Genomic DNA, 24,877 nt, shown 5'->3' on the forward strand with positions numbered 1-24,877 from the left:
CCATTGGCCGAAAGTACCAGCCTTGGAGCGCATCATGGGAAGAAGGTCAAACTCTCGTTCTGGGTTTGAGGCTGAAGCTGATCTCTGTCCGTAGCAGTTGTCACGCCTAAGGCCATAAGAGAGGGGAGCCTTGTTTATTTTTTATTTTAATGGGAACAGAAGCAAGGGCTTTAAACATCCGCCGCGTTGAAGGCGGCCGGGGGTGTCAGGAGACGCCGACGTGGTGGTACTTCCGCCCTTCTCATGGTGGTAGGGATGAGGTCTCCTTGCCACGCTCAAAATGGCGCTCTGAAGAGGGGAAGGGGGGGGGGGAAGGCTCCACAAAGTACCTTCTCCTTCCTTCCCTCCTCCCGCCGAGTGCTCTTAAGCGGATGTTGTGTCGTGTCCTTCCGGTTTCTCGACGGTGGACTTGGACACTCTTTCCACGAGGATTTCCGTGACCGGTAAGGAGGATGAGGCTTGTAGCCCTCAAGGAAAAGGGGTTGGTTTTGGAGGGGGCTGGCTGGTGATGTAGTAAGAGACTGTCCTCTGAGGAAGGAAGGTTTCGGTCACGGTGGCGGGAGAGGAGGCTGGCTGGCAGGCTGGCTAGGTAACGGTGGCTGCCCCTGTATCCTAAGCTTGTCTGTGGTTGGGTTGGAGGCTTCAGTTTATGTCCAGGTAGTGGGGTGAGGGGTGGAATCGCAGGCTAGTTCAGCTGATACTTTAGACACATTTAAAGTTGTGTAAGCTGCCTTGAGTGTTGTTTTTAATAAAGCAAAGTTGCAATATTTTAATATATATAAAAATATAAAATTATTTATCAATAATCAGGGGTTTAGTGGAGGGGGGTGATGTGCAGGAAGGGAGCACCGGTACGTCTCAGCTTCTCTGGCTCTTGGGTTGGGCATGGTCATGGGGGCTGTCATGGAGACTGCCTGCACTTCTGAACTGGCAACTACATCACTCTATATATAGTGTGTGTACACATGCGTGTGCATGCACTCACACACACACAGACACGGTGCAATAAATGCTTATCTGCTGCTAGGAAGCTGAGTGTGTAGGTTTTCATGATTTGGTTGCTGACTTGAGACTTCAGCTGCCACTGTTTCCTCAGGGGGAAGGAGTAAAATCTCGGAGGGAACAGAATTTAACCAGGAGCTCTCCCAGACAGCAGGCTTTACCACAGGTTTTCTGTGAGGCCTTACTGCGAGTTTGAAGTTGCCCAAAATGATGCAAAAATGGATTTCTTTTTACTCCAGATATAAATCGGGCTATCTAATGTGGGATGAAAAGCCCAAATTGTGTGTGAAGTGCTCCCCGGTAGCACGCAGGGACCTCAGGGTAAACTTGGCCGATATGTGAATGCACACCTCCATTCTGGAGGAGATGCGAACTAAAAGCTACGTGTGATAAACTTTCTGGGGAAGCTATTTGCTGCTTGGTTTCACAAGAACGTTTTGTCCTACTCAAGAGTCTCCAAGTGCAGCAAGACTTTGGGCCCAGATGCTGCCAGGCTCATTTGACCAGAAGTTTTAGAAGCTTTTAAAATGTCTAAATGTCTCCAAGAGAAGAAGTTAAATGGGACGGATGAAGAGGAAAGCTTTTTTCCTACAGGGTCTATTCCCAGCCTTTTCCACCATCCTAAAGTTTAAGCCACCCTCTTTTCTAGCATGTTCTTGATGTTTTATTTGCTCTAGCTTTCTGTGTGGGAGAAGTGGACATTAATACTGGGTTAATACATTTGTTTGAAAACATATGAGAAAGAGCATAATAACTCTGCTCTACAGATTGAAACCTCCTTTAAAAAACAGACACAGTCCTAAAATAAAGCAAATACCTGTACTGCTTCTGCCTTACTACCTGGAGCATTCCCAGACTGAGCTTTTAGCTTGCATATCCCCTGCTAACTTGGCAAAGAGGCACTTAATGTGGTGACTCTCTTTATTTAGCAGGGGGAGAGTAACTGGCCCTATCCACCCCCAGCACAGTATCTCCAGTGACTGTTGCTGGTGTCTATCTTGTGTCTCTTTTAGATTGTGAGCCCTTTGGGGACAGGGATCCATCTTATTCATTTATTATTTCTCTGTGTAAACTGCCATTTTTGGAAGGGTGGTATAGAAATTGAATTAATAATAATAATAATAATAATAATAATAATAATAATATAATAGTAATATCATCCACCAGAATGGAGGGTGTGTTCACATATCGGCCGGACCTACCCCATATTCCATGCGACATATCAGAGGGCACTGCATACACGATTTGAGTTTTCCCCTACATATTGGAGCCTAGCCCAATTTATGTCCAGTGTAAAAAAAAAATCAACTTTTTGCTTTGGAGTATTTGATATGCCCCAAACTCTCAGTAAACCCACTGTAAAGCCTGGAAAAGCTCCTGGCTCAGAGTCCTCTGGCATGTGTGGTATAGTGGTTAGAGTGCTGATCTAGGACCAGGGAGACCTGAGTTCAAATCCCTATTTAGCCATGGTACTTGCTGGGTGACTCTGGACCAGTCATTTCTTTCTCAGCCTAATCTACTTCGCAGGGTTGTTGTGAGGAGAAACTTAAGTATGTAGTACACCGCTCTGGGCTCTTTGGAGGAAGAGCGGAATATAAAATGTAAAATAATAATAATAATAATAAAATGCACAAAAGGGGTGTGTGTGTGTAAGCAGTTTTTCTCTCATTAGTCCTGGAGTCTGAAGAACTTGGAGAAAGTAAGAAGCAGTGTGAGAGACTTCTGCCTTTTCTTACTTTTCTCAAACAAATGAGATGAACTTATGCCTGTAACTTCTAGGAACATAGGGAACTGCCATATACTGAGTCAGACCCAGATTATGCAAACGGGAAACTGCTGATTAGGATGAGTCCATGTTCCTGATTATATTATGTATATATTATGTGTATTATGTATGTAAATTTTGGTCTATGACCGTAAATAAACATGATTGATTGATTGATACTGAGTCAGACCATTGGTCTATCTAGCTCAGTATTGTCTTCACAGACTGGCAGCGGCTTCTCCAAGGTTGCAGGCAGAAATCTCTCTCAGCCCTATCTTGAAGAAGCCAGGGAGGGAACTTGAAACCTTCTGCTCTTCCCAGAGAGGCTCCATCCCCTGAGGGGAATATCTTGCAGTGCTCACACTTCTAGTCTCCCATTCAGATGCAACCAGGGCAGACCCTGCTTACCTATGGGGACAAGTCATGCTTGCTACCACAAGATATAAAATATAACGAGGTATCTTGAGAGGAGAGCTGGTCTTGTGGTAGCAAGCATGACTTGTCCCCGTAGCTAAGCAGGGTCTGCCCTGGTTGCATATGAATGGGAGACTAGAAGTGTGAGCGCTGTAAAATATTCCCCTTCAGGGGATGGAGCCGCTCTGGGAAGAGCAGAAGGTTTCAAGTTCCCTCCCTGTCTTCTCCAAAATAGGGCTGAGAGAGATTCCTGTCTGCAACCCTGGAGAAGCCACTGCCAGTCTGTGTAGACAATGCTGAGCTAGATGGACCAAGGGTCTGACTTGGTATATGGCAGTTTCCTTCCTTACAATTTCACACTGCCTCTCTCCAAAGCCTTCCTTGATTAATGGAGAGCTTGGAGTGGAGGGGACTTTTGTGCTGCACATTGCAAGTCAAGGGCTGGTTGTCAGAGAGAAAGGTGTAGTTATCCTTAGTGTCCTGCCCAAAGAGATTGGACTGTTGTCTCTGGTTACTTAGCAGGATGGGTTGAAACAAATTTAGAATCTAAGGCTCATGAACTTTTGAGTTTGAAATGGGCCAGAATAATTGAATTTGGATTTGCAAAGCACAATGTTTGCTATTTATTTCAGGATTCTAAATTCATTTTTTACAGAAAGGTACACTAGATGTTGTATATTAAATAAAAGGATTCTGCTTTGTGATTTGAATCACAGAGGTTGAAAGAGACCAGACGAGGCAGAAGAGTTGACTTTATAATTAAGAGGATCCTCCACACATGAGTTTATGTACATATTCACTCCCAGGCTGTAACTGTACCACAAGCAGAAAGTGGAAGTGTGCTACACAGGTGGCTTGCATAAGCCATGTGCGGAATGCAAAAGTCTCACCAGATCAGTAACCTGGGTGATATACTTTCCCCAGCCTCTGATACAGCAATCAGCTAGACATGGAAAGTGTAGCAAAGCCCAGCCCCTGAGGACTTGAACACATAGTTACTATAGGGATGCCACCTAGGACCTTCCTTTTGAGAGCCATCTCTCTTCCAGCCATAACATATAGATCTACTAAGTTACTATGTGGATCTTCACCATCCTGTTGAGGCTCATAATATGTTGGAGAGGCTCATAATATGTTGGAGAGCCATATAGTAAGTAGCCCTCTATGTCATGACTGGAACAGACCTCTCTGTGGGAAGGGATCTCTTTGTCAGCATCCTGATGACATCTGCAATGGATGCTCTCACCCTGATCTGCACAAGATTCAGTCTTATTTAGGTGATGACTTGTTCCTTAAACACACACACACACACACACACACACACACACACACACACACAATATTCCCCAAACCTCTTATTCTTAGTTTGGAATGCAAAATATTTGTATGTCAGCCCTGTGCAAAACTAAGAAATATGTGCCAGCATCACGTTTTTAGATACCCAGGGGATCTCATCCTAGGATTTTTCCAGCCCTGATGAAAATGATTAATTGTATTTTCTTTTTAAATTGGGGTAATTTAAAAATAGAGGAAGGCTTTGAATATAAAACACCTTTAGTTCAAATTAACATTTCGAAGCTTGAAAGGAACAGAACATTTGATTGTGCTTTACCCAGGCTTTTATATGAGTGCTATTCTCTTGCTGCTGCTGTTTCTGTATGCTGTGTTTTAGTGTTGTGTATGTTAACTTTTTTAATAGATTTGTACTATTTTTAATATTCACATTTAATATTTGTACTGTATCAGTTGTTTTGTCCTTTTAAAATATAGTGTGTGAATCATTTTGGGATTGTTTTTAATGAAAGGTGGGATACAAATCTAACAGTAAATAAATTAGGGGATTCTATGGCAACTCCCTCCACTGGCTTCCACTAGTATGAGAAGTGTTTATAGTTTCTGCAAAACTCTGTTTTCTCTTTCGCTCAGGAGCTGCTTTTGCTTGTGGATCATGCTTCTTCTGCCTCTTGTGCTCTACTTGCTTTCTGGCCTGGCCTCTTCAGTGGAGGTGAAGCGACCCCGAGGTGTCTCCCTAACCAGTAAGTTACTAGCAGATAAACTGCTTAGCTTTGTCTTATCTTCTGAGGTGGGCAAGGATGCTCCCCATGAATTTTTTTCATGGTATAGGGAGGTGTTGCTCAGTGTGACTGGTTTATCAGCCTCTGCATGCTCAGAGACAGGACCAATCAAATTTCAGGCAGGCTAGTAGCTAGGGTAGGTAGCTGTCGCTCAATCCTCAGTTCCAGTCCTGTCTCGCTCCGTTAGACAGCTCCTGGTTTGAGCACTTGTTCTATTTGCTATTTTCAGGCTAGTTCTTTCCTTTATTGTTCTAATTTGAATTTACTTAAGTGATTTTTAATTTACTAATTGGTGAGGTAAAAATTTGTTTTTTTAATCTTTTATTTTCTTGGAAATTGGCTCTGTTGATCACAATCAGGCATGCCTCCCACTTAGGCAATATGCTGTTAGGTTCCCTTTCTGAGGGACCTTTTTCAGAATCAAGAGGCAGAGACCCCAAGAGGGTGATCTCCTCAGTCCCCAAGAGACCCTGTATGGTTTCTCCTCAGCGTGATTGCGCACCTGGCACACTGACCAAAGGGGCTGGGGCTTCTAAAAACGTGATTAATACCACTGTTTTTTCTGCCAAGCTGCACAAAAACAAAACGCAACGAAAAAAGAAGAAAGAAAAGGCGGCAAGAACAACCAAACATCTGAAGGAGACACAGGGGGCTAAAATGAAAAGGAAGGCTATATGCCCTGGAAGTGAGGCTCCGCTCAGCGAGAGGCTGAAAATTCGGGCAGTTTGCAAGCAGCAGCCTTCCTGATTCCCTCCAAAAGCTCCTGTTGAAGCTCCGACGGCCATTTTGAAAATGGCTTGATCTGCAGTGTTTCGGCCTCCGTTTTGGGAGCGGATACCCATCAAGGTCTAACTTGCTAGCCACTGCCGTGAGTGTAACTGGCACCAGTCAGAAAAGCGGGGCCCGTCAGGGGTCTAGCTTGCTAGCCCCTACCGTGCTAGCCCCTGCCATGGCGCCAGTCAGAAATGCAGAGCATGGACGGGCCATTTCACCGCGTGACTCCCCTCAGGGTCTGATTTCAGCGCAAGACCCCTGCTGGGTTTAATTCTACCACTGCCTGCAGCACTGTCACTACTGCCATCCTGGGATAGGGGACGTGAGTACTGTTCCTGCCTTGTCAGTACCATCTGTGTTTCCAACTGATACTTCTAAGTAGCTGGGAGAGTTTACTGCAAAACAGTGCTTTGCCATTGTTGATCCCCTCGTTTCCCCCCCAGTCCCTCCTGCCTTGCCTGACCCTTCTTCTTTCCCTGCCATTCCTGCTACCCCTGGGTCCTCTGCACCTTGGTCATAGCTGCTTGCCCCGTGCTACCTAGACATCCTGGCCATCTTTTTTTTTTCTCATCCCCAGACTCTAGCCCCACCAGATGGGCTATTCCATGGGGGGGAAGGGAAAAAACTATCGTCAAAATGGAGGAGGCTGTCATGCTAAAGTAGGGTGACACTTTCCTCTTCTCCATCCCCTTCTGAAGGGCCCAGAGTTCCTAAACGCACAAATGTTTGTGTTCCTGCTCCTATTATTCCTGAGGTGCCTGGACCTGTAATTCCTGGGCCTGGACTAGGGGTGTACAATTTGGATTTTCTGTGTTTCGATTTGTATCCGAATCAAAACAGCCCCGATTAGATTTGGATCCGAATCACCCCAGATTAGATTTGGATCCGAATCGCAACCGATTTGATTTGGATTCTTTGGTGTATAATAACTTTCACTCAATGAATCCTTATGAGGATTCATTACACACCTTCATTTCTTCTATTCATTTTGACTGCCTTTTCAACAGCGCCAGCTGTCAACTGCCATGTGCCAACTACACCCCACTCCCACCCGCAAGGCAGTGGGGTACTACTCAATTTAAGTTAAGTGCCTAATGGGTAGAGGCTACCACCCAAATTGCAGAGGGGTTGGGCAAAGGGCTGATTTTTGATGAATTGTTGAAGTTTATGCATCTTTAAGGTTTCCGCCCATAAAGTATAATGGAAGTTTCAGCAGCCCCATAACTGCACTTGGGGGGTGCTGAGGTGGCCCAGAGCGAGTGGTGGTGTAGTGCACATAGGGTGCCAGCCACTCCCATGGGTTGCTAACCCATGGGGTACAGGGTTCTGTTGTTTCTGAGGTGTTCTGAGTGTAGATTCTATGATAGCAAATGAGAGTGGATTCATGGTTTGTATTGAAAATCTCATTTGCTACCAGAGAATCTACACTTGGAACACCTCAGAAACAACAGAACCCTGAACCCCATGGGTTAGAAACCCATGGGGATGGCTGGCACCCTATGTGCACTACGCCACCACTCGCTCTGGGCCACCCCAGCACCCCCCAAGTGCAGTTATGGGGCTGCTGAAAAATCCATTATACTTTATGGGGAAAAACCTTAAAGACGCGTAAACTTCAACAATTCATCAAAAATCAGCCATTTGCCCAACCCCTCTGCAATTTGGGTGGTAGCCTCTACCCATTAGGCACTTAACTTAAATTGAGTAGTACCCCACTGTCTTACGGGTGGGAGTGGGTTACACCTCAGAAAAAACAGAACCCTGAACCCCATGGGTTAGAAACCCATGGGGATGGCTGGAACCCTATGTGCACTACACCACCACTCGCTCTGGGCCACCCCAGCACCCCCCAAGTGCAGTTATGGGGCTGCTGAAACCTACATGATTCCCTATGGAGAAAAACCTTAAAGACGCGTAAACTTCAACAAATCACCAAAAATCAGCCCTCTGCCCAAATCCTTTGAAAAAATTCTGGTAGCTTCCATGCCTTCCTTGGGCACTACCACCAACCCCACACCACTCTAGGCCACCCCTTTCCCTCTGACGTGAAGTGATACACCTCCATTATACCTTGTGGGGGGAAACCTTAACGATGCATAAACTTTTCACCAAACAATTCACCAAAAATCGGCCATTTGCTCAATCCCTCTGCAATTTGGGTGGTAGCCTCCACCCATTAGGCACTACCACCTCACCCCACTCTTCCATCCCAGATCTTGCTTTATGCCCCAAATCTGCCCCAAAGACACTAAACATTCAACATTTCACCAAAAACCAGCCCTTTGCCAAATCCCTCTGCAATTTGGGTGGTAGCCTCTACTCATTAGGCACTTAACTTAAACTTAGTACCCCACTGCCTTGTTGGTGGGAGTGGGGTGTAGCTGGCACATGGCAGTTGACAGTTGGCACTGTTGAAAAGACAATCAAAATGAATAGAAGAAATGAAGGTTTGTAATGAATCCTCATAAGGATTCATTGAGTGAAAGTTGTTATACACTAAAGAATCTGAACACTTGAAAAGTAGTGACCACACATAACTCCACTTCTGTAAGGGCTAGAGCTTTATTTTTTTTAAACGAAAGCTGGGAATCTGGGTTTAATTAATAGGACAGGCCCGAAACCCGAATCGATTCGAATCGAATCAGCCACGATTCGATTTGTACCTGAATCTAGCCAATGGACCACAGGGGTGATTCGTTTTGTCTCCGAATCACCCGAATCAGCTAGATTCAGGTACAAATCAATTTGTATCCAAATCAATTTGTACATCCCTAGCCTGGACTCCCTGGCCAGCCAGCTCCACCTATAGGGCAGCAGCCTGTGCCTGCCCTTCTTTGTCAACCGGCACCACCTATAGGGAGTGCTGGTATCAGGAGCACTGATGAATAAAAAGGGGGACGAACAGCGGAGGTCACCAGAGGACAAGAAAGCAGACCATCTGCTCAGAAAACGTCATGATGCATCTGCTACTGTCATCAGGGCAGCCGCCACAAACTATTTTTTGTGAGGGCATCTATTCTTTGGGCTAAGGCATTGGTGCAATACATCCCTCTAGAGAATGTTAAATTGCATCAGAGTGTCAACAGGTTCCGACCTGTCGGAAGCTTACCTACACATCATCACTTCCTGAGCTTTTCTTACATCCATCAGCAGTACCAGTACAGGGCTCTGCTCTTCGGGTTTTCATCAGCACCTCAAGTTTTTATGAAGTTGATGTTGGCAGTAATTGCCCATGTCTGTCTCCAGGGCATTCATACCCACCCTGGACAATCTGTTGATTCACTTAATCTTCCCAACAACAAGCCTCCATCAAAGTGCAGGAGACAGTCCAGATACTCGAGGAACATGGCTTCATCATCAACTTTCTGAAGAGCCATTTATGTTCATCACAGTGCCTCCAGCATCTGGGTGCACTATTTGATACACAGGCGGCTACTGCCTCCCTTCCGTTGGAATCCCAGCAGAAGATTGCTGCCCCAGTTGTACCCTGTTGTCCAGATGTAGGGCAGATCTAATTACTCTGGCTCAGCTAATGGGGTCAATGATTGCTTGTTTGGAGTGCACCTCTTGGGCGAGGTGGCACTCCAGACCACTTTAATGGACCATTCTGCCTTTTCAATTGGTCATCATGGAAAAGAGACACCTGATGGGGTAAATCTTTCTCGCAAGGTCAAGGAATCTCTCCCCTGGTGGTTATCTCCAGCAATGGAGGAGGGTCTTCCCCTTGAAGATCCACACAAGTTGGTGGTCACCACCGACGCAAGGCTCTCCAGCTGAGGAGCCCATTGTTTGGAGCTGAAGGCAGTTTGTCTGGCCTTGCTTCAGTTTCAAGACCTACTCCTGGGCAAGCATGTGCTGATAAGGACCGACAATGTGAAGGACAAGTCCTGTTTCCGCCATCAAAGGGGCACAAGATCATGGGCCCTTATGAGAGAGACCAACCTAATCTTTGCTTGGGTGGAAGTTCATCTTCGTTCAGTGTTGGCAGAGCACCTTAAGCAGTTCAGCAAATCTGCAGGCAGATTGGCTGAGTCCACAATAGATAGATCCCACAGAATGGTCTTTGAATCCAGAGGTCGTTGCTCAGATCGTGGAGGTGATTGGTCTTCCCGAATTGGACCTGTTTGTATCTCAAAGCAACACTCAGCTTCCCAGGTTTTTCACGAGGTTCCAGTGCTACCAGGTGGAACAAATAGATGCTTTCACGTTGTCATGGCCTCCTGGACTTCTTTGCACGTTTCCATCTGTCACAAGCCTCAGGTCTATTCTCAGGAAGCTTCTGTCAGAAATCACCCAGGTGACACCTTACTGGCCACACCTTCCTTGGTTTTCGGACTGTCTGTCTCTCCATCCTCCATGGCACCTTCCTCTCTGAGTGGATCACTAGTCACAGGGTCCCATCCATATCCAGCGTGATTACAGCTACATGCGTGGAGATTGAGCGCAGGTTGCTAGCAGACAGAGGATATTCACGGCAAGTCCAGAACACAATTCTTGCCTTGAAGAGGTCTTCTGCCTCTCGTATTTACCAAGCCACCTGGTTGGCATTCTGTAGCTGGGGGCGAAAACATCAAATCCAGCTTTCTTCAGTGGGCATTTCAGAAGTTCTGGGGTTCCTCCAGTTGGGCTTCAAGATAGGTCTCTGTCCAAATACCTTGAAGCGCCAAACTTAAATGCCCTCACTAGTGCTTCCTTTGAGCCTCTCAGCTCAGTTTCGCTGAAGCTGTTATCCTTCATCGTCCTCTTCCTCGTGGCTATTACATCTGCTATGAGAGTGTCCAAGCTGGTTGTTTTGTTTGTGTGCAAGAAACAGTGTGTCTTGCAAAAGGACTCTGTAGTTCTAAAACTGGGTCCAACTTTGATGCCAAAAATTAATTCAGTGTTTCATAAGGACCAGGGATTAGTTTTGCCATCGTTCTGTCCAAAACCACCTCATCCAGAGGAGAAGGTCTGGCACACCCTAGATGTGTCAAGGGCACTCAGAATATATATAAAATGTACCAAACCTTTTTGTAGAAAAGATTCTCTGTTTGTGTCTTTCCAGCCTTCTTCCATGGGGTCTAAGGTCCCTGCACTTGTTTATTCCTCAAGGGATCACAGCCCATTCCACTAGGAGTGCTAGCACTTCAGCTGCTTTTTCAGTACCATTAGATGAAATTTGCAAGGTGGCCACTTGGGTCTCAGTGTTGCCTTTTGTGGAACATTATAAGATTCTGTCTTTTCATGCAGCTCTAGTGGCTGTAGGACGGACTGTTTTATAGCAGGTGGTTTAACCATCCGCTTCCCTCCCTATTCTTTTTTGCTTGGGTACGTCATGTTGAGGATGACCTCCCTATACCATGGAAAAAGAAACATTGGTAGACTTGCCATGAAGGGGTCTTTTTCAAGGTATAGGGAGGTCATCTGGCCTGCCCGCAGATGGGGGGTTATTATGTTTCAGTCCTCTTGGACCATGTTTCAGGGAGATGGGTCGACTCCCAGGGTTATACTTTACTTGTCCCTTTATTGCTACTGTTCTGGCTCGTTTTTCTGTTTCTGTTTCTGTTCATGTTGAGTCCTCTCCTATGTTTTACTATGCTATACAGTCCCAGAACTGGGGATTGAGTGACAGCTACCCAACCTAGCTACTAGCCTGCCTAAAATCTGATTGGTCCTGTCTTGGAGCATGCAGAGGCTGATAAACCCGTCACGTTGAGGATGACCTCCCTATACCTTGAAAAAGAACCCTTCATGGTAAGTCTACCAATGTTTCTTTCTGATGTCAGCAGGCCCATTTCCTCAGACCATAACCCCAGAAAGTTAGAAGTGATTTAAAATCCTCCTACAACACATTGCTGCATCAGGAGGCAACGTTTTCTGCTGCTTTCGATGTGGAGGCTGGAAACGATGCATATCTGCTTTAAAGTTATATATGGATTCTGTTCCAAAAATAAAAGCACCAGATTCCTGACTTGCAGCCTCCCATCCCACACACTGGTTGTTATTTCTTGCAGAGGACGGGCATGTTTCCAGTGGCTTATTGCATTCCTTTCTGATAAGAGTCTGTAGAGTTGTAATGGCCTTGGAAGCATCTCCTGATTCTCACTTTGCTCTGCGCGGGCACAGTTCTTTCAAGGTCAAATAGCAGAGGTCCCAAACTTTTCAACTCCATGTGTGCATCAGATTCTGCTTAGAGTCCCTGCCACACTACATTTAGGGATGTGCACAGAACTGGTTTCGTGCACTCCTGGGAGGGTGAGGGGTTTACTTTAAGGGGCAGGGAGGATACCTCCTACCTGCCCATCTCTGCCCTGGTACTTTCCCCCAGCCTTGATTCTCCCCAAAAGCATGGGTGTGGGGCTGCAGTATTCCTCCTTGCACCCCTGTTCAGCATCGCCACACAAATGGTCACGCTGGCACTTTGAACTGGTTCGGTGCTCCAGAGAGGGGAGGGGAGGCAAGGGGCAAGACAGTCCCATAGGCAGGGCATGCTCCATGATCCACCCAACTATAGCTCCCTCTCTGCTCTCATCCACTCACCATAGATGTGTATGGATGAAGTCAGGGCTCTAACCAGAGACAGCATGGGGCAAGGGGGTACTTGTTGTTTTGTTATCTAATTTACGTCAAATTAAATATTTGGACCTTGTAGGGTGTAAAGCCACATACATGAGATCACACCATTATGGGTACTGTTTTGCCACCTGAGATGTGTGTTAAATTTGCTTTCTGGACTTGACTGTTTGCACTTAAGCTTTAATCCAAGTTTCTCTTTTTGTCCTCAGACCATTATTTCTATGATGAATCAAAGCCATTCACTTGTCTGGATGGCTCTGCGACAATAGCCTTTGATAGAGTTAATGATGATTACTGTGACTGCAAAGACGGCTCAGATGAACCAGGTAAAGGCCACCCCGCCACACATGCTTTGTCCCACAAGTGAATCTTACTGATTATAGTAGCTGCTGTACACTGAGGGAAATAAGTATTTGATCCCCTGCTGATTTTGTCCGTTTGCCCTCTGACACAGAAATGACCAGGCTATAATTGGAATGGTAGGTTTATTGTAGCTGTGAGAGACATAATAACAACAAACAAACCCTCAAAAGCCCAGTGCCCAAAAGTCAGCGATGGATTTGCATTGTAGTGAGGGAAATAAGTATTCGATCCCCTATCAACCAGCAAGATTTCAGGCTTCCAGGTTTCTTTTCACTATATGCAGGTAACAAGCTGAGATGAGAAACACCCTCTGTAAGGGAGTGCTCCTAATCCCAGCTTGTTACAGTACCTGTATAAAAGACACCTGTCCATAGAAGCAAGCAATCTCTCAGCTTCCAAACTCACCACCATGCCCAAGACCAAAGAGCTGTCGAAGGATGTCAGGGACAAGGTTGTAGACCTGCACAAGGCTGGACTGGGCTACAAGACTATCACCAAGCAGCTTGGTGAGAAGGTGACTACAGTTGGCATGATAACTTGCAAATGGAAGAAACACAAAATAACTGTCAATCTCCCTCGGTCTGGGGCTCCATGCAAGATCTCACCTCGTGGAGTTGCAATGATCATGAGAACGGTGACAAAGCAGCCCAGAACTACACGGGGGGAACTTGTCAATGATCTCAGGGCAGCTGGAACCATAGTCACCAAGAAAACAATTGGTAACACACTATGCCGTGAAGGACTGAAATCTTGCAGTGCCCGCAAGGTCCCCCTGCTCAAGGCAGCACATGTACAGGCCTGTCTGCAGTTTGCCAGTGCACATCTGAATGATCCAGAGGAGAACTGGGCAAAAGTGTTGTGGTCAGATGAGACCAAAATCGAGCTCTTTGGCATCAATTCAACTCGCCGTGTGTGGAGGAGGAGGAATGCTGCCTATGAGCCCAAGAACACCATCCCCACCGTCACACCTGGAGATGGACACATTATGCTTTGGGGGTGTTTTTCTGCTAAGGGGACAGGACACCTTCACCGCATCGAAGGGACGATGGACGGGACCATGTACCGTCAGATCTTGGGTGAGCACCTCCTTCCCTCAGCCAGGACATTGAGAATGGGTCGTGGATGGGTATTCCAGCATGACAATGACCCAAAACACACAGCCAAGGCAACAAAGGAGTGGCTCAAGAAGAAGCACATGAAGGTCCTGGAGTGGCCCAGCCAGTCTCCAGACCTTAATCCCATAGAAAATCTGTGGAGGGAGCTGAAGGTTTGGGTTGCCAAACATCAGCCTCGAAACCTTTCTGACTTGGAGAGGATCTGCAAAGAGGAGTGGGACAACATCCCTCCTGGGTTGTGTGCGAACCTGGTGGCCAACTACAAGAAATGTCTGACCTCTGTGATTGCCAACAAGGGTTTTGCCACCAAGTACTAAGACATCTTTTGTGAAGGGATCGAATACTTATTTCCCTCACTACAATGCAAATCTATCGCTGACTTTTGGGCACTAGGCTTTTGAGGGTTTGTTTGTTGTTGTTCTGTCTCTCACAGCTACAATAAACCTACCATTCCAATTATAGCCTGGTCATTTCTGTGTCAGAGGGCAAACGGACAAAATCAGCAGGGGATCAAATACTTATTTCCCTCACTGTAATTAAATGTTTGCTAACAGAGTGCTTCAGAAGATTATCCATTGCCCCGGCATACACCATTGCTTCACAGGACAATAGAAATACATTCCAATTTCTCCATCCTCCTTAATCTTACTGGATCCTCAGTAATACAGTAGAATTCCTTTACATACATACATTTTTTTTCTATACCACCTGATATATACATCTCTGGGTGGTTCTTTAGAAGGGCTTAGGCCCCAACTTGCTCTTAAGCTGCCAGTGCCCACAAGACAGTGGCATCTTTTCAAAACCTACATGGTAGGTAGGACCTGATCTAGCTGATAATCAGATTTACCAGTGGTGATGTATGAAGTAAGTTTTTGGATCTGAGTTTTGTGACTGCTTGCAACCTTGGTAAGAGGGAGGCTGCGCTGAAGATGGGGAGTAGAGTTGAGATGGAATGGATTTCTTAAAGTAATTTTGGAAAATGGGGTAAAGAATTTGAGTGTGAAAGGGTTTAATAGAAGGTAACTAGCTGAACCCACACAGAGCATCTGTGCGCTACTGCACTCACCCTTTGGCTCCCCCGCTTGCCCGTTACCACCCTCCACACCCACTCTCCGGTCGCCATTTCCTCCTACCAGTGCACTAGTCGCCTGTTCCTCCCCACTTGCCAGTTGCCCTCGTTCCTCCTACCTGACCACCACCCAATCAACCATTCCTCCTCCCCCACCCCGCCATCACCCAGTCACCCATTCCTCCACCCAGTTGCCAGTTCCTCCCACCCCTCCACCTGGTCGCCAGTCTCGTTGGAGTGTCAGCTGGGCTGTCTGGGCACTTGGCACCCTCCCCCTGGCCACCACTTACTCTCCCCCCTGGCCGCCCACCCGCTTGCCACTTTCTCCCCTGCCCCCCGAGCACTGCTTTCTCTCCCTGTCCTCCTGCCTGTTAGCCTTATCTTTGCTGCCATAGCTGTTGCTTTTCTCTCCCCCTCCTAGCAGTTCGCTTGCACACTCTCGTAAGAACTGCCACACACGATATTAGCTAAGGGTACGTCTTAACTCATTATTTATATAGATGATATAACTTATATTTAGAACTCTGGTATCTCTTCATTCTGTTTTGAATTAGATTGTGAGGCTATGTGGAAGGGTTCTTGTCTGTCCAACGCATACCTAACTGCAACCTGTCCAGAATTCATATAACAGAGTGGGCTATATGAATATGACCAATATTTATATACCGCTTTTCAACAAAAGTTCCCAAAGCAGTTGGGTATACATTGATAAATAAAATGGCTATAAAGACAGGATTGGGAGTAAATGACACTTTTTTGTACAGGAGGTTGCATTTTATCCCGAAAGGGGATTTTTCTGCTATTGCAAGATCCTGAAACCATCAGTCACATCTTATGTCTGGATTTGTAGCCTGTCCTGTCATTGGGTCTCAAGGCAGGAAACAGTATAACAGATGGAAAACATGGCAGCTTCCTGTTGTGGAGTGTAAATGGCATGAACGGGCACAACAGGATGGAGGGAAGAGTGTATATTAAAATTGTGCAGATGTGTGTTGCAGTTGTGATAGAGAGGAGTAGAGATGGCGAAGACATCAGGTGTTTTTCGGGTTGGGGGGATGGGACCTTGATATTTCCAGGGGTTTTCTCCCTAGGCCTTCACATATCTAGGAAAGAGGGATGAGTTTGTGGTTGTTACTATGATTATTGATTTAATGTATATACCGCCTGACTCTCTAGGTCAGGCCTGCTCAACTTCGGCCCTCCTGCAGATGTTGGCCTACAACTCCCATAATCCTTGGCTATTGGCTACTGTGGCTAGGGATTATGGGAGGTGTAGTCCAAAAACATCTGGGTGGCCTAAGTTGAGCAGGCCTGCTCTAGGTGGTTCACAAGAATAAACACAATAGAAACAGAATAAAAACAAACTATTAAACAACAATTAAAATTTCTTAAACATTCCAAGATTACAGCAATTAAAAACATTTATCAACAATTAAAAATTTAAAAACATTCAGAGATTGCTTAAAAGCCTGGCCAAAAAAGTGTGTCTTAAGGGCTTTTTAAGAGGCTGGCAAAGAAGTTAAGCCACAAATGTCTATAGGGAGCGCATTCCACAGCCCAGGAGCGACTATAGAGAAGGCCTGCTCCCAAGTCACTGCCAGTATACGGAGTGACCCCGAGCTGGCGGTATATGGAGATGTATCTCTCTTGATGATCTGAATATGCGGTGGGAATCATGCAGAAGAAGGTGCTTTCCCAGGTAACTTGGTCCTAAGCCGTTTAAGGCTTTTAAGGTAATGACCAAGACTTTGTATTTTGCCCGGAAACCTATTGCAGTTGCTTTAAAACAGGCATAATATGGTCTCTCCGAGAAACCCCAGAGACCAATCTAGCTGCAGCATTTGGAACCAACTGAGTTTCCGAACTACATACAAAGGCAGCCCCACGTAAAGCGCAATGCAATAGTCAAGCCTAGAGGTTGCCAGAGAGTGCACCACAGTTCTGAGATCATTATCTTCGAGGAACAGATTTAGCTGTTGTAGCAACCAAAGCTGATATAAAGTACTCGTGGCCAAAGCCAGAAACCAGAGTAAGGCCTGAGTCCAGAAGCACTCCCAAGCTACATATCTTTTTTTCTTTGTGGGGAGTGCAGCCCCATCCAGAACAGGAAGATCTATCTCATCCCTCAAAGTATGACCCCTTACCATGAGTACCTCCATCTTGCTTGGATTCAGCTTCCATTTATTATCCCTCATCCAGTCCATTACTGCATGTAGGCAGGTATTTAGGGGGGCTATGCCATTTCCTGATGATGATGTCATGGGGGAAATAGATTTGGATGTCATCAGCATATTGATAACACCCTGCTCCAAATCACCTGATGATCTCACCCAGCAGTTTCATGTAAATGTTAAAAAGCATCGGAAATAGGAAGGAGCCCTGAGGGACACCATATAATAGCTCTTGTTTCAGAGAGCAACTATCTCTGAGCGACATGCTCTGGAATATACTGGAGAAATAGGACGGAACCACTGCAGAGCAGTGCCACCTATTCCCAAGTCCCTCAAGCAATCCAGAAGGATACCATGGTCAATAGTATTGAAAGCTGCAAAAAGGTCCAAAAGAACCAACAGTGTCACACTCCCTCTCTCCATTCTTTGGAAGAGATCATCTGTCAGGCCAACCAAGGCTGTCTCCACCCCATAGCCTGCTCTAAAGCTAGTTTGAAATGGATCTAGATAATCAGTGTCATCCAAAACTGCCTGGAGTTCTGCTGATACTATGATTGGGGCCATGCTGTAAAGTGTAAATATGGCCTATAAAGCAGAATATGTGGGTAGCTTCTTTTACAGGTTCAAAAGTCTTCAGTGGGACTTCCATTGATTTTTAGCCTACTTTCCAGTAGGCTTATGAGATCACCTGGCATTCTGTGTGTGTCTCTGTCCCTATCAACTTTGCAACGCCTGGACCAATATGAAACAAATCAGGTACAGTTGTAGGGACAGACACCTCAGTGGCGTAGTTTGGAATGATGTCATCTACCCCAATCCAAGATGGCGGGCACTTAAACTTTTGAGGCGCAAGTGGGCTAACTTGTGAATCGCTTAACTGATTTGAACCAAAATTGCTACAGCTGTAGGGACACATAGGGACACCTCAGCGGTGTAGATTGTGACGATGTCATCCATCCCAATTTAGGATGGCGGACACGTAAACCTTTGAGGCTCAAGTGCACTAACTTGTGGACAGTCTAACCGATTTGAACCAAATTTGCAACAGCTGTATGGACACATAGGGGTTCCCAGTGGTGTAGTTTGTGATGTCATCTACCCTGATCCAAGATGATGGATGTGTGAACATTTGAAGCGCAAGTGCACTAACTTGAGGACTGACTAACTGATTTGAACCAAATTTCCTACAATTGTAGTGAGTGACACACAGGGACACCTCAGTGGTGTAGTTTGTAATGTCATCCACCCCGATCCAAGATGGTGGATGCATGAACACTTGAGGTGCAAAAGATCTAACTTGTAGTCCTCGATTTGCACCAAATTTAGTCCAGTTGTAGAGACAGTGAAAGGAAAGTAGACTGATTAGTTCTTACTAGAACAACTTGTTTTTAATGTCAACTTTCTTTGTTGGGCACAGATCCCAGACCCCCCTTCCCTTTAGTTCTTGATCATTATCCCTTGGTCAGTCACCCATTCTCTGTATCCATATCTTGCCCTGCTCAGTCCATCATGCAAAAACAAAAGGGAACCAGCTATGCAATGTGAGCACATTAAATACATTGCTGATCTTTCTAACTTTCCCCAGTTACTTGATTTTGGGGGTGGGTGGAATTAATGGGGTGTATGAGCAGCTGGGATAAATTTGGTTCTGTTAGTTAGCTGTGGTGGGTTCTGCATATAGTAGGAAGAGGAGCCTCATTCTACATTAGTGTTGCTTCTGCTCCTCTTCTCTCCCTCCCTGCCACCCATAGATCTGTTTCATTTATCTACAACTCTCTTATCTGTCTGTCCAGGGACTGCTGCATGCCCAAATGGCCGCTTCCACTGTTCCAATGCTGGCTATCGTCCACAATATATTCCCTCCTCCCGCGTCAATGATGGCATTTGTGGTAAGCTTTGCTAACTTTCAGGAATCACGTTTTTGGCTGTGGTCGGCCAAACTGAAGCGGCTAGATGCTAATGGTTCTCTTTGTTACCTCCCTTTTAGACTGCTGTGATACCACAGATGAATACAATAGCGGCATTGTGTGTGAAAACACCTGCAAGTAAGGCACAACCCTCCATTTCCTCTGTTTAGGGTAGGAAGCTGTAGATTGCGATTAGGCTAGTTTGGGAAGGACACAGTGGTAAAGATAAGGCCACAGGCACCAACTCCCATACTTGTTCTACACAACTCCTGGGAGAGTCCCAGCTTCCCAATCTTAGCAAAGAAATCTAGTTTATGGTTTTATTGTTTAACTGTAGGTTATTACCATAACAAATTGCAAGTTAGTTTTACAGTGTTATCCTGAGCATGGTTTTTTAAAAATATCTTTTTATTATTTTTTCAATAAGATAACAGAAATAGAAAAGAAACATAGAAAAAGAAGAAAGATAAAAGCAACTTTACAGTTAACATTTCTTAGTCATCTCATAATTACATACATCAGTCGGGGGGTTCAGCAGCCCTCTGTTACCCACATTCCCAAACACACACACATGTGCGCGCACGCACACACACACCCTTGCCAAGAATTGTATTTTAAAAAAAAAAAAAAACCCACACAGAAATAACTAATTAGCCATCTATTCTAGAAAGAAGAACCAAATCTTGGATGAGGGTGTTGACCCTGTGCTAAATTGTAAATTATGAAAGGCTCCCAAATAGAAATAAATGTTTCATCTGAAGTATTCCATAAGTAAGCAGTAACCTTAGCCATAGAGGCATATTCCCATAACTTTAATAACCACTAATCTACAGTCAACCTGAGCATCCTGAGCATGTTGACTCAGAAGAAAGTTTCTTAAATGCAATGGAAATGCTTTGAGAATTTCTTGTTGAAAAGTGGTGTATAACTTTTTTAATACAGTATTTCAAATAAGCATATTTGAAGGCTGCAATCTTGATATGAGGCTTTTAAACAGACAGATGTCTTGATAATCTACCACTTTGTCTTACAGAGACTTGCATCAACTTCTATATGGCTACAATTGTGGTGTTTGTTTGGTTCAATCCGGGGGGGGGGGGGGTTCATGAATTTTTTCCAAAAGTTTTTTTTTAAAAGGTTTTTTTTTACCATATTGTTCCCCGAGGTGGTGGGGTGGTCTGTGGAGGTTCCCCCTCCTGCCACCAGCCTCCGTAATCATGCCCTTCACCCAGTTCTGCAGAGCTCGGCGTGATGGCCATTTTGGCCACCCCCACACATGTGTAAATGGTCTCTGCGAGGACTGGCATGACCCAGGGTCTCACAGAGGCCATTTGTGTTTGTGCGGTGACGTCCAAAATGGTCATCACGCCGAGCTCTGCAGGCCTGAACAGGCCAAAGAACCGGCCAGTGGGGGTCAGGGAACCTCCACGGACCCCCCCCCCCCCTTAATCCATCTTTAAAACATACGGTTAAAACACATTCATCTAAAATCCTGACTGAACAAGTGGGTCTTCATTGTACTTCTAAAGGCCACCAGAGATGGTGCAGTTCTAACTTTGACAGGGAGTGCAGTTTACAGCCCCAGGGCAACTACCAAGAAGGCTCACCACTGAGTCACCACCAGACAAGCCATTGATAAATACAGTAGAACCTTCTCCAATCTTAATTGGCGGCTGGGTTCATGATGAAGAAGACATTCTCTTAGATACCCTGGGCCCAAGCCGTTACTCCATAGGTGGAATTTGGTTGTCTTACATGGCTTCTTCAGCATCCTCCTGGCATCCAGTAATTTTTCTCTTTGTCTTAACCATGACTCTTGCTTTTCTTCCATGCCATTCTGCAACTTTAGAAACAAGGAGCTATTCAAAATGAGAGAAATGAAAGCCAGCTTTGGGTGCACAGTCCACAAGCTAGTCCCAGGATTAGCGTGGCTTAGTTTGAGTTGTAGCTTATCACTTCTCTTTTGGTTCTGTCATGTTCTGTGTGTCTGAAGCAGATTTGGCTCTTCCTTTGCATTGGTGGATATTCTGGTTCGAAGATCAACTCTGATTGTCTCTTATTTTTCCTTATCCCTATACAGAGAAATGGGCCGAAAGGAACGGGAGGCACTAAAGCAGCAGGCCGAAATGGCTAGAGAGGGTTTTGAACTGAAGAAGACACTGATAGAAGAAGCTAGTAAAAGAAAGGAAGAAAAACAGGTAAAGAGGTTGGCTTTATTACTCTGGAATTATTCCTGATGATTGGTTAAGTCTACGTTTGTCACAATTCCAAAGAAAAGCAGTGTGAAGACCTGCAATGAATACAGAACCATCAATCTCATGAACCACACACTTAAAATATTTTTGAGAATACATTCAAGGATTTATCACAAGTGTGAGATTTTAAGTGAAAATCAGTTTGGATTTAGGAACAACTTAGGAACGAGATAGGCATTTTTTGGTATCCAAGTTTTCATTCAACAATGCAGAGATGTTAATAGAAATGTGTTTCTGTGTTTTCTTGATTATAACAAAGCCTTTGATAGGGTACAGCATATTAAATTAATTGAAATCTTTAAAAGGATTGTATTAGATGACAAGAACATTGATATAACTGACAATCTTTACTGCGACCAAAAAGCAGTGGTTAAAGTTGAGGATCAATTTATAGAATTTATAAATATCAAGTGGGGTGTTTGACAAGGATGCATAATTTCACCTCTTTTGTTTATTATCTATTCTGAAGCAATATTTAATGAAGCTTTATATGAGGTAGAGGAAGGAATTGCTGTTGGGGGGTGAACGAATAAATAATCTTAGGTGGGCCGACAATACAGTTTTAATATCTGATAATGAGAATGATAAGCAGGCAGTGTTAAACAGAGTAGTACAAACAAGTCAACAATGCAGTCTGACCATTAATACCAAGAAAACTAAAGTCATGGCCTTTACAAAGGGGCAGCCTGATGTGCCAAATATTATAGTGGGAAATAATGTATAAGATATAGTAACATCATATAAGTATTTAGGTTGCAGGTTAAATAATAAATGGGATAATACACAAGAAATAAAATAAACAGAGCAAGCAAAGGGTGCTTTTACTAAAATAAAAAAATATATATAATCATGGACTTAATTTGAATTTAAGGATCAGAATGACTAAGTGTTATGTTCTTCCAACCTTGCTTTATGGAATGGAAAGCTGGACACTCACCAAAGATATGTGTAAGAGGTGTGAGGCTTTTGAAACATGGGTGTATAGAAAAATCTTGAAAATATCCTAGGTAGAGAGTCACCAATTTAGAAGTTCTGTGAAGAATGAATAAAAACTGGAATATTTGGGGCATGTGATGAGACATCAGAGATCGTCTTCTGCTATTAATATTGTAAGGAAAGATTGAGGGCAGGAGGAGGGCAGGAAGAAGGAAAACATCATGGCTGAATAACCTTAGAGACTGGTATGGTAGAAGCACTGTGTCACTATTTAGAGATGCAGTGTCAAAAGATCAAGTAGCCTTAATGATAGCTAACCTCCAGTAGGAGAAGCAACTGGTGGCGGTGGTGGCAGCAGCAGATAGGGCTGGTTGGAGAAACAGTGTCTACTGCCAGCAGGATTTTGGAGCTGGGCTGTTTACCTTTTGCAGATGCACTTTTGAGGCACCTGGGGAAACCAAGATATGGTGGCTCTTCAAACAGGTATTAGGTTGAGAATTGGGATTTCTACAGTAAGTGGATTCCTGCAGTAGGTTTAAGGGTTCTATATGCTTGTCCCAAGATTTGGGGGTTCAGTATGCTTGCATCTGAGCTTGCTGGGCAGGTTTCTTTCCTGCAGCTCTCTGCTTTCCTGTCTTAATGAGTGTGTGTTGGTTGTGTGTGAGAGAGTTTTAATATGACAGTTTTGTCTTGATGACAATACAAAACAGTCCCTTAGCCAGACTCTCATTCAGTTCATGAATCAGAGGAGGGAAGAAGTGGGTTGGAAAGGGACAATGATGAGGTACGTAATACACAAGTATAGAGATGTGATTCAAAGAACCTCAGGTACTCTGACAAATACTATGAAATGTAGTATCTGTGTCATGTTACTGTGCATCTGTTAAATGCTATATGCTCTTTGACTGCCAAGCCTAAAAAGTTCTCAGTCCAAGTTATAATATCTAGAGGAGCTGCTTCTTTCCAGAGTTCTAGGGTGAGTTGTTGTCCTGCAATGACAATCCTGAAGACCCACTGGCTTGGATATAGTGTTGGATTTCAGCTCCTAGCCACAATAGCCGAAGGCCGTTGTGTCTGGGAATGATGGGGTTGTAGTCCCACATTATCTGAGGACCCAAAGATGAGAACCCCTGATATAATGTAATCTCTTTTATGGAGGCTTAATCTGGCAGCTAGACTTCTAAAAAGATAGTAGTAGTTGCTGTCTCTGTGATCATAGTTCCTAGGGATAGATGGCTATAAGGATCCTGCTTCCTCCAACATTGCAGTTCTCATGACTTCACACAACTGGGCTTTCTTTGCTTGCTGACTCTTAATGGGACAGTCTCCATTTTGTGGGGTGAATGCTCATGTGATTTAAGTGGATCGTTAGCTGATCGTGTGGCTGAATATGGGGTTGGAAGAAAAAATGCAAGGTCATCTAGACTTGTTCAGGGAGCCATGGTCTATTGTATGGCCAGGGGAAATAATCCATATTTGGATGTGGAATTGTCGCCTAAAAGCACCTCAATGTTGGCAGACCTATTTAATCTATACCAAAAACAAGCAAAATAGTAAGAAGATGATATTTGAGAGTGTTTTTTGATCACTGATGAACTCTAACCAGCCCCCACACATTTTGACTTGAATTGAAGGGGTTCCAAGCAGAGGGTGGACTTTTCAGGGATACTTTTTCATTTATTGCTGGTTCTTGTTAATATTTCAGCTACTGCTTCTTGCCTACTTTTCTCCCCCTGCCCCAGTACATAATATCCTGCAAGTTGTGGCGAATTGCTAGCTTTGGTGCTTCGGTTTCTTTCCTGTTCCACAGGGGGGGAATGTATTTGAGGGTATTGTTCCAACCACCCTAGTATTATCTGTATTGGTCTGCAGGGTAATGTTTGGGATTGTGATTGATTGTGGTTTCTAATCTGACAATTTTTTTTGTTTAATTTAGTTTTTATTACTTGTATCTTGTGTCTATCTTATTGTTGTGAGCTGCCCCAAGCGGTAGTGCACTGGAGGGGCGCCTTATAAATATTTTAAATAATAATTGGCCTCATGGAGCAGATACTGAGGGCCAGGGTCCTCAGAAGGGCCCACTGCTGATCCCCAAGACCACCTCTGTACACAAAGCTTTCATGTGGAGACAGAGTGACTTTCAGGACCTGCCCAGGCAGGAGGGGGTCCATGGAGGGCCCTGCTAGCTTTGTTGTGCTCCAGATCTCCTAGGGCAGTCTGCATGTGCTCTGCATAAGCACTAGGAGTCTGGCACAGCCTCGCTTGAGTTCATATTTGTGTTGGCTATTGTGGAGAGAAATGCAAGAAACACACACCAAATTCCTTTATGCATTTATTTAAGAGACAGAAAAAAGTGTATAATACAAAGCAATTAGATGATGATGATGATGATGATTAGCCAGCTCACAGTCCACCTGCCCAGAGTCAGGGTGGGGAAAATATATATAAAAAAGAGGATGCTGGAATGAGGATA

General features: G+C 44.8%; 1 protein-coding gene across 2 annotated transcripts in view; it reads left to right on the top strand.

Annotated features, from left to right (window-relative positions):
• Positions 1–240: 240 nt before the first annotated feature.
• PRKCSH (protein kinase C substrate 80K-H) overlaps positions 241–24,877 on the top strand; it is an 84,400-nt gene continuing 59,763 nt past the window's right edge. Inside the window, exons 1-6 of one of the 2 annotated variants that reach the window (XM_053296511.1) lie at positions 241–443; positions 5,108–5,217; positions 12,795–12,911; positions 19,100–19,195; positions 19,294–19,351; positions 21,294–21,411. In XM_053296511.1, coding sequence (XP_053152486.1) covers positions 244–443; positions 5,108–5,217; positions 12,795–12,911; positions 19,100–19,195; positions 19,294–19,351; positions 21,294–21,411 — 699 coding nt within the window. In that variant the 5' untranslated portion in view covers positions 241–243. The other variant, XM_053296512.1, reaches the window with a different exon arrangement.

This window comes from Hemicordylus capensis, chromosome 2, assembly GCF_027244095.1.
Source record: "Hemicordylus capensis ecotype Gifberg chromosome 2, rHemCap1.1.pri, whole genome shotgun sequence".
Lineage (NCBI taxonomy): Eukaryota > Metazoa > Chordata > Lepidosauria > Squamata > Cordylidae > Hemicordylus > Hemicordylus capensis.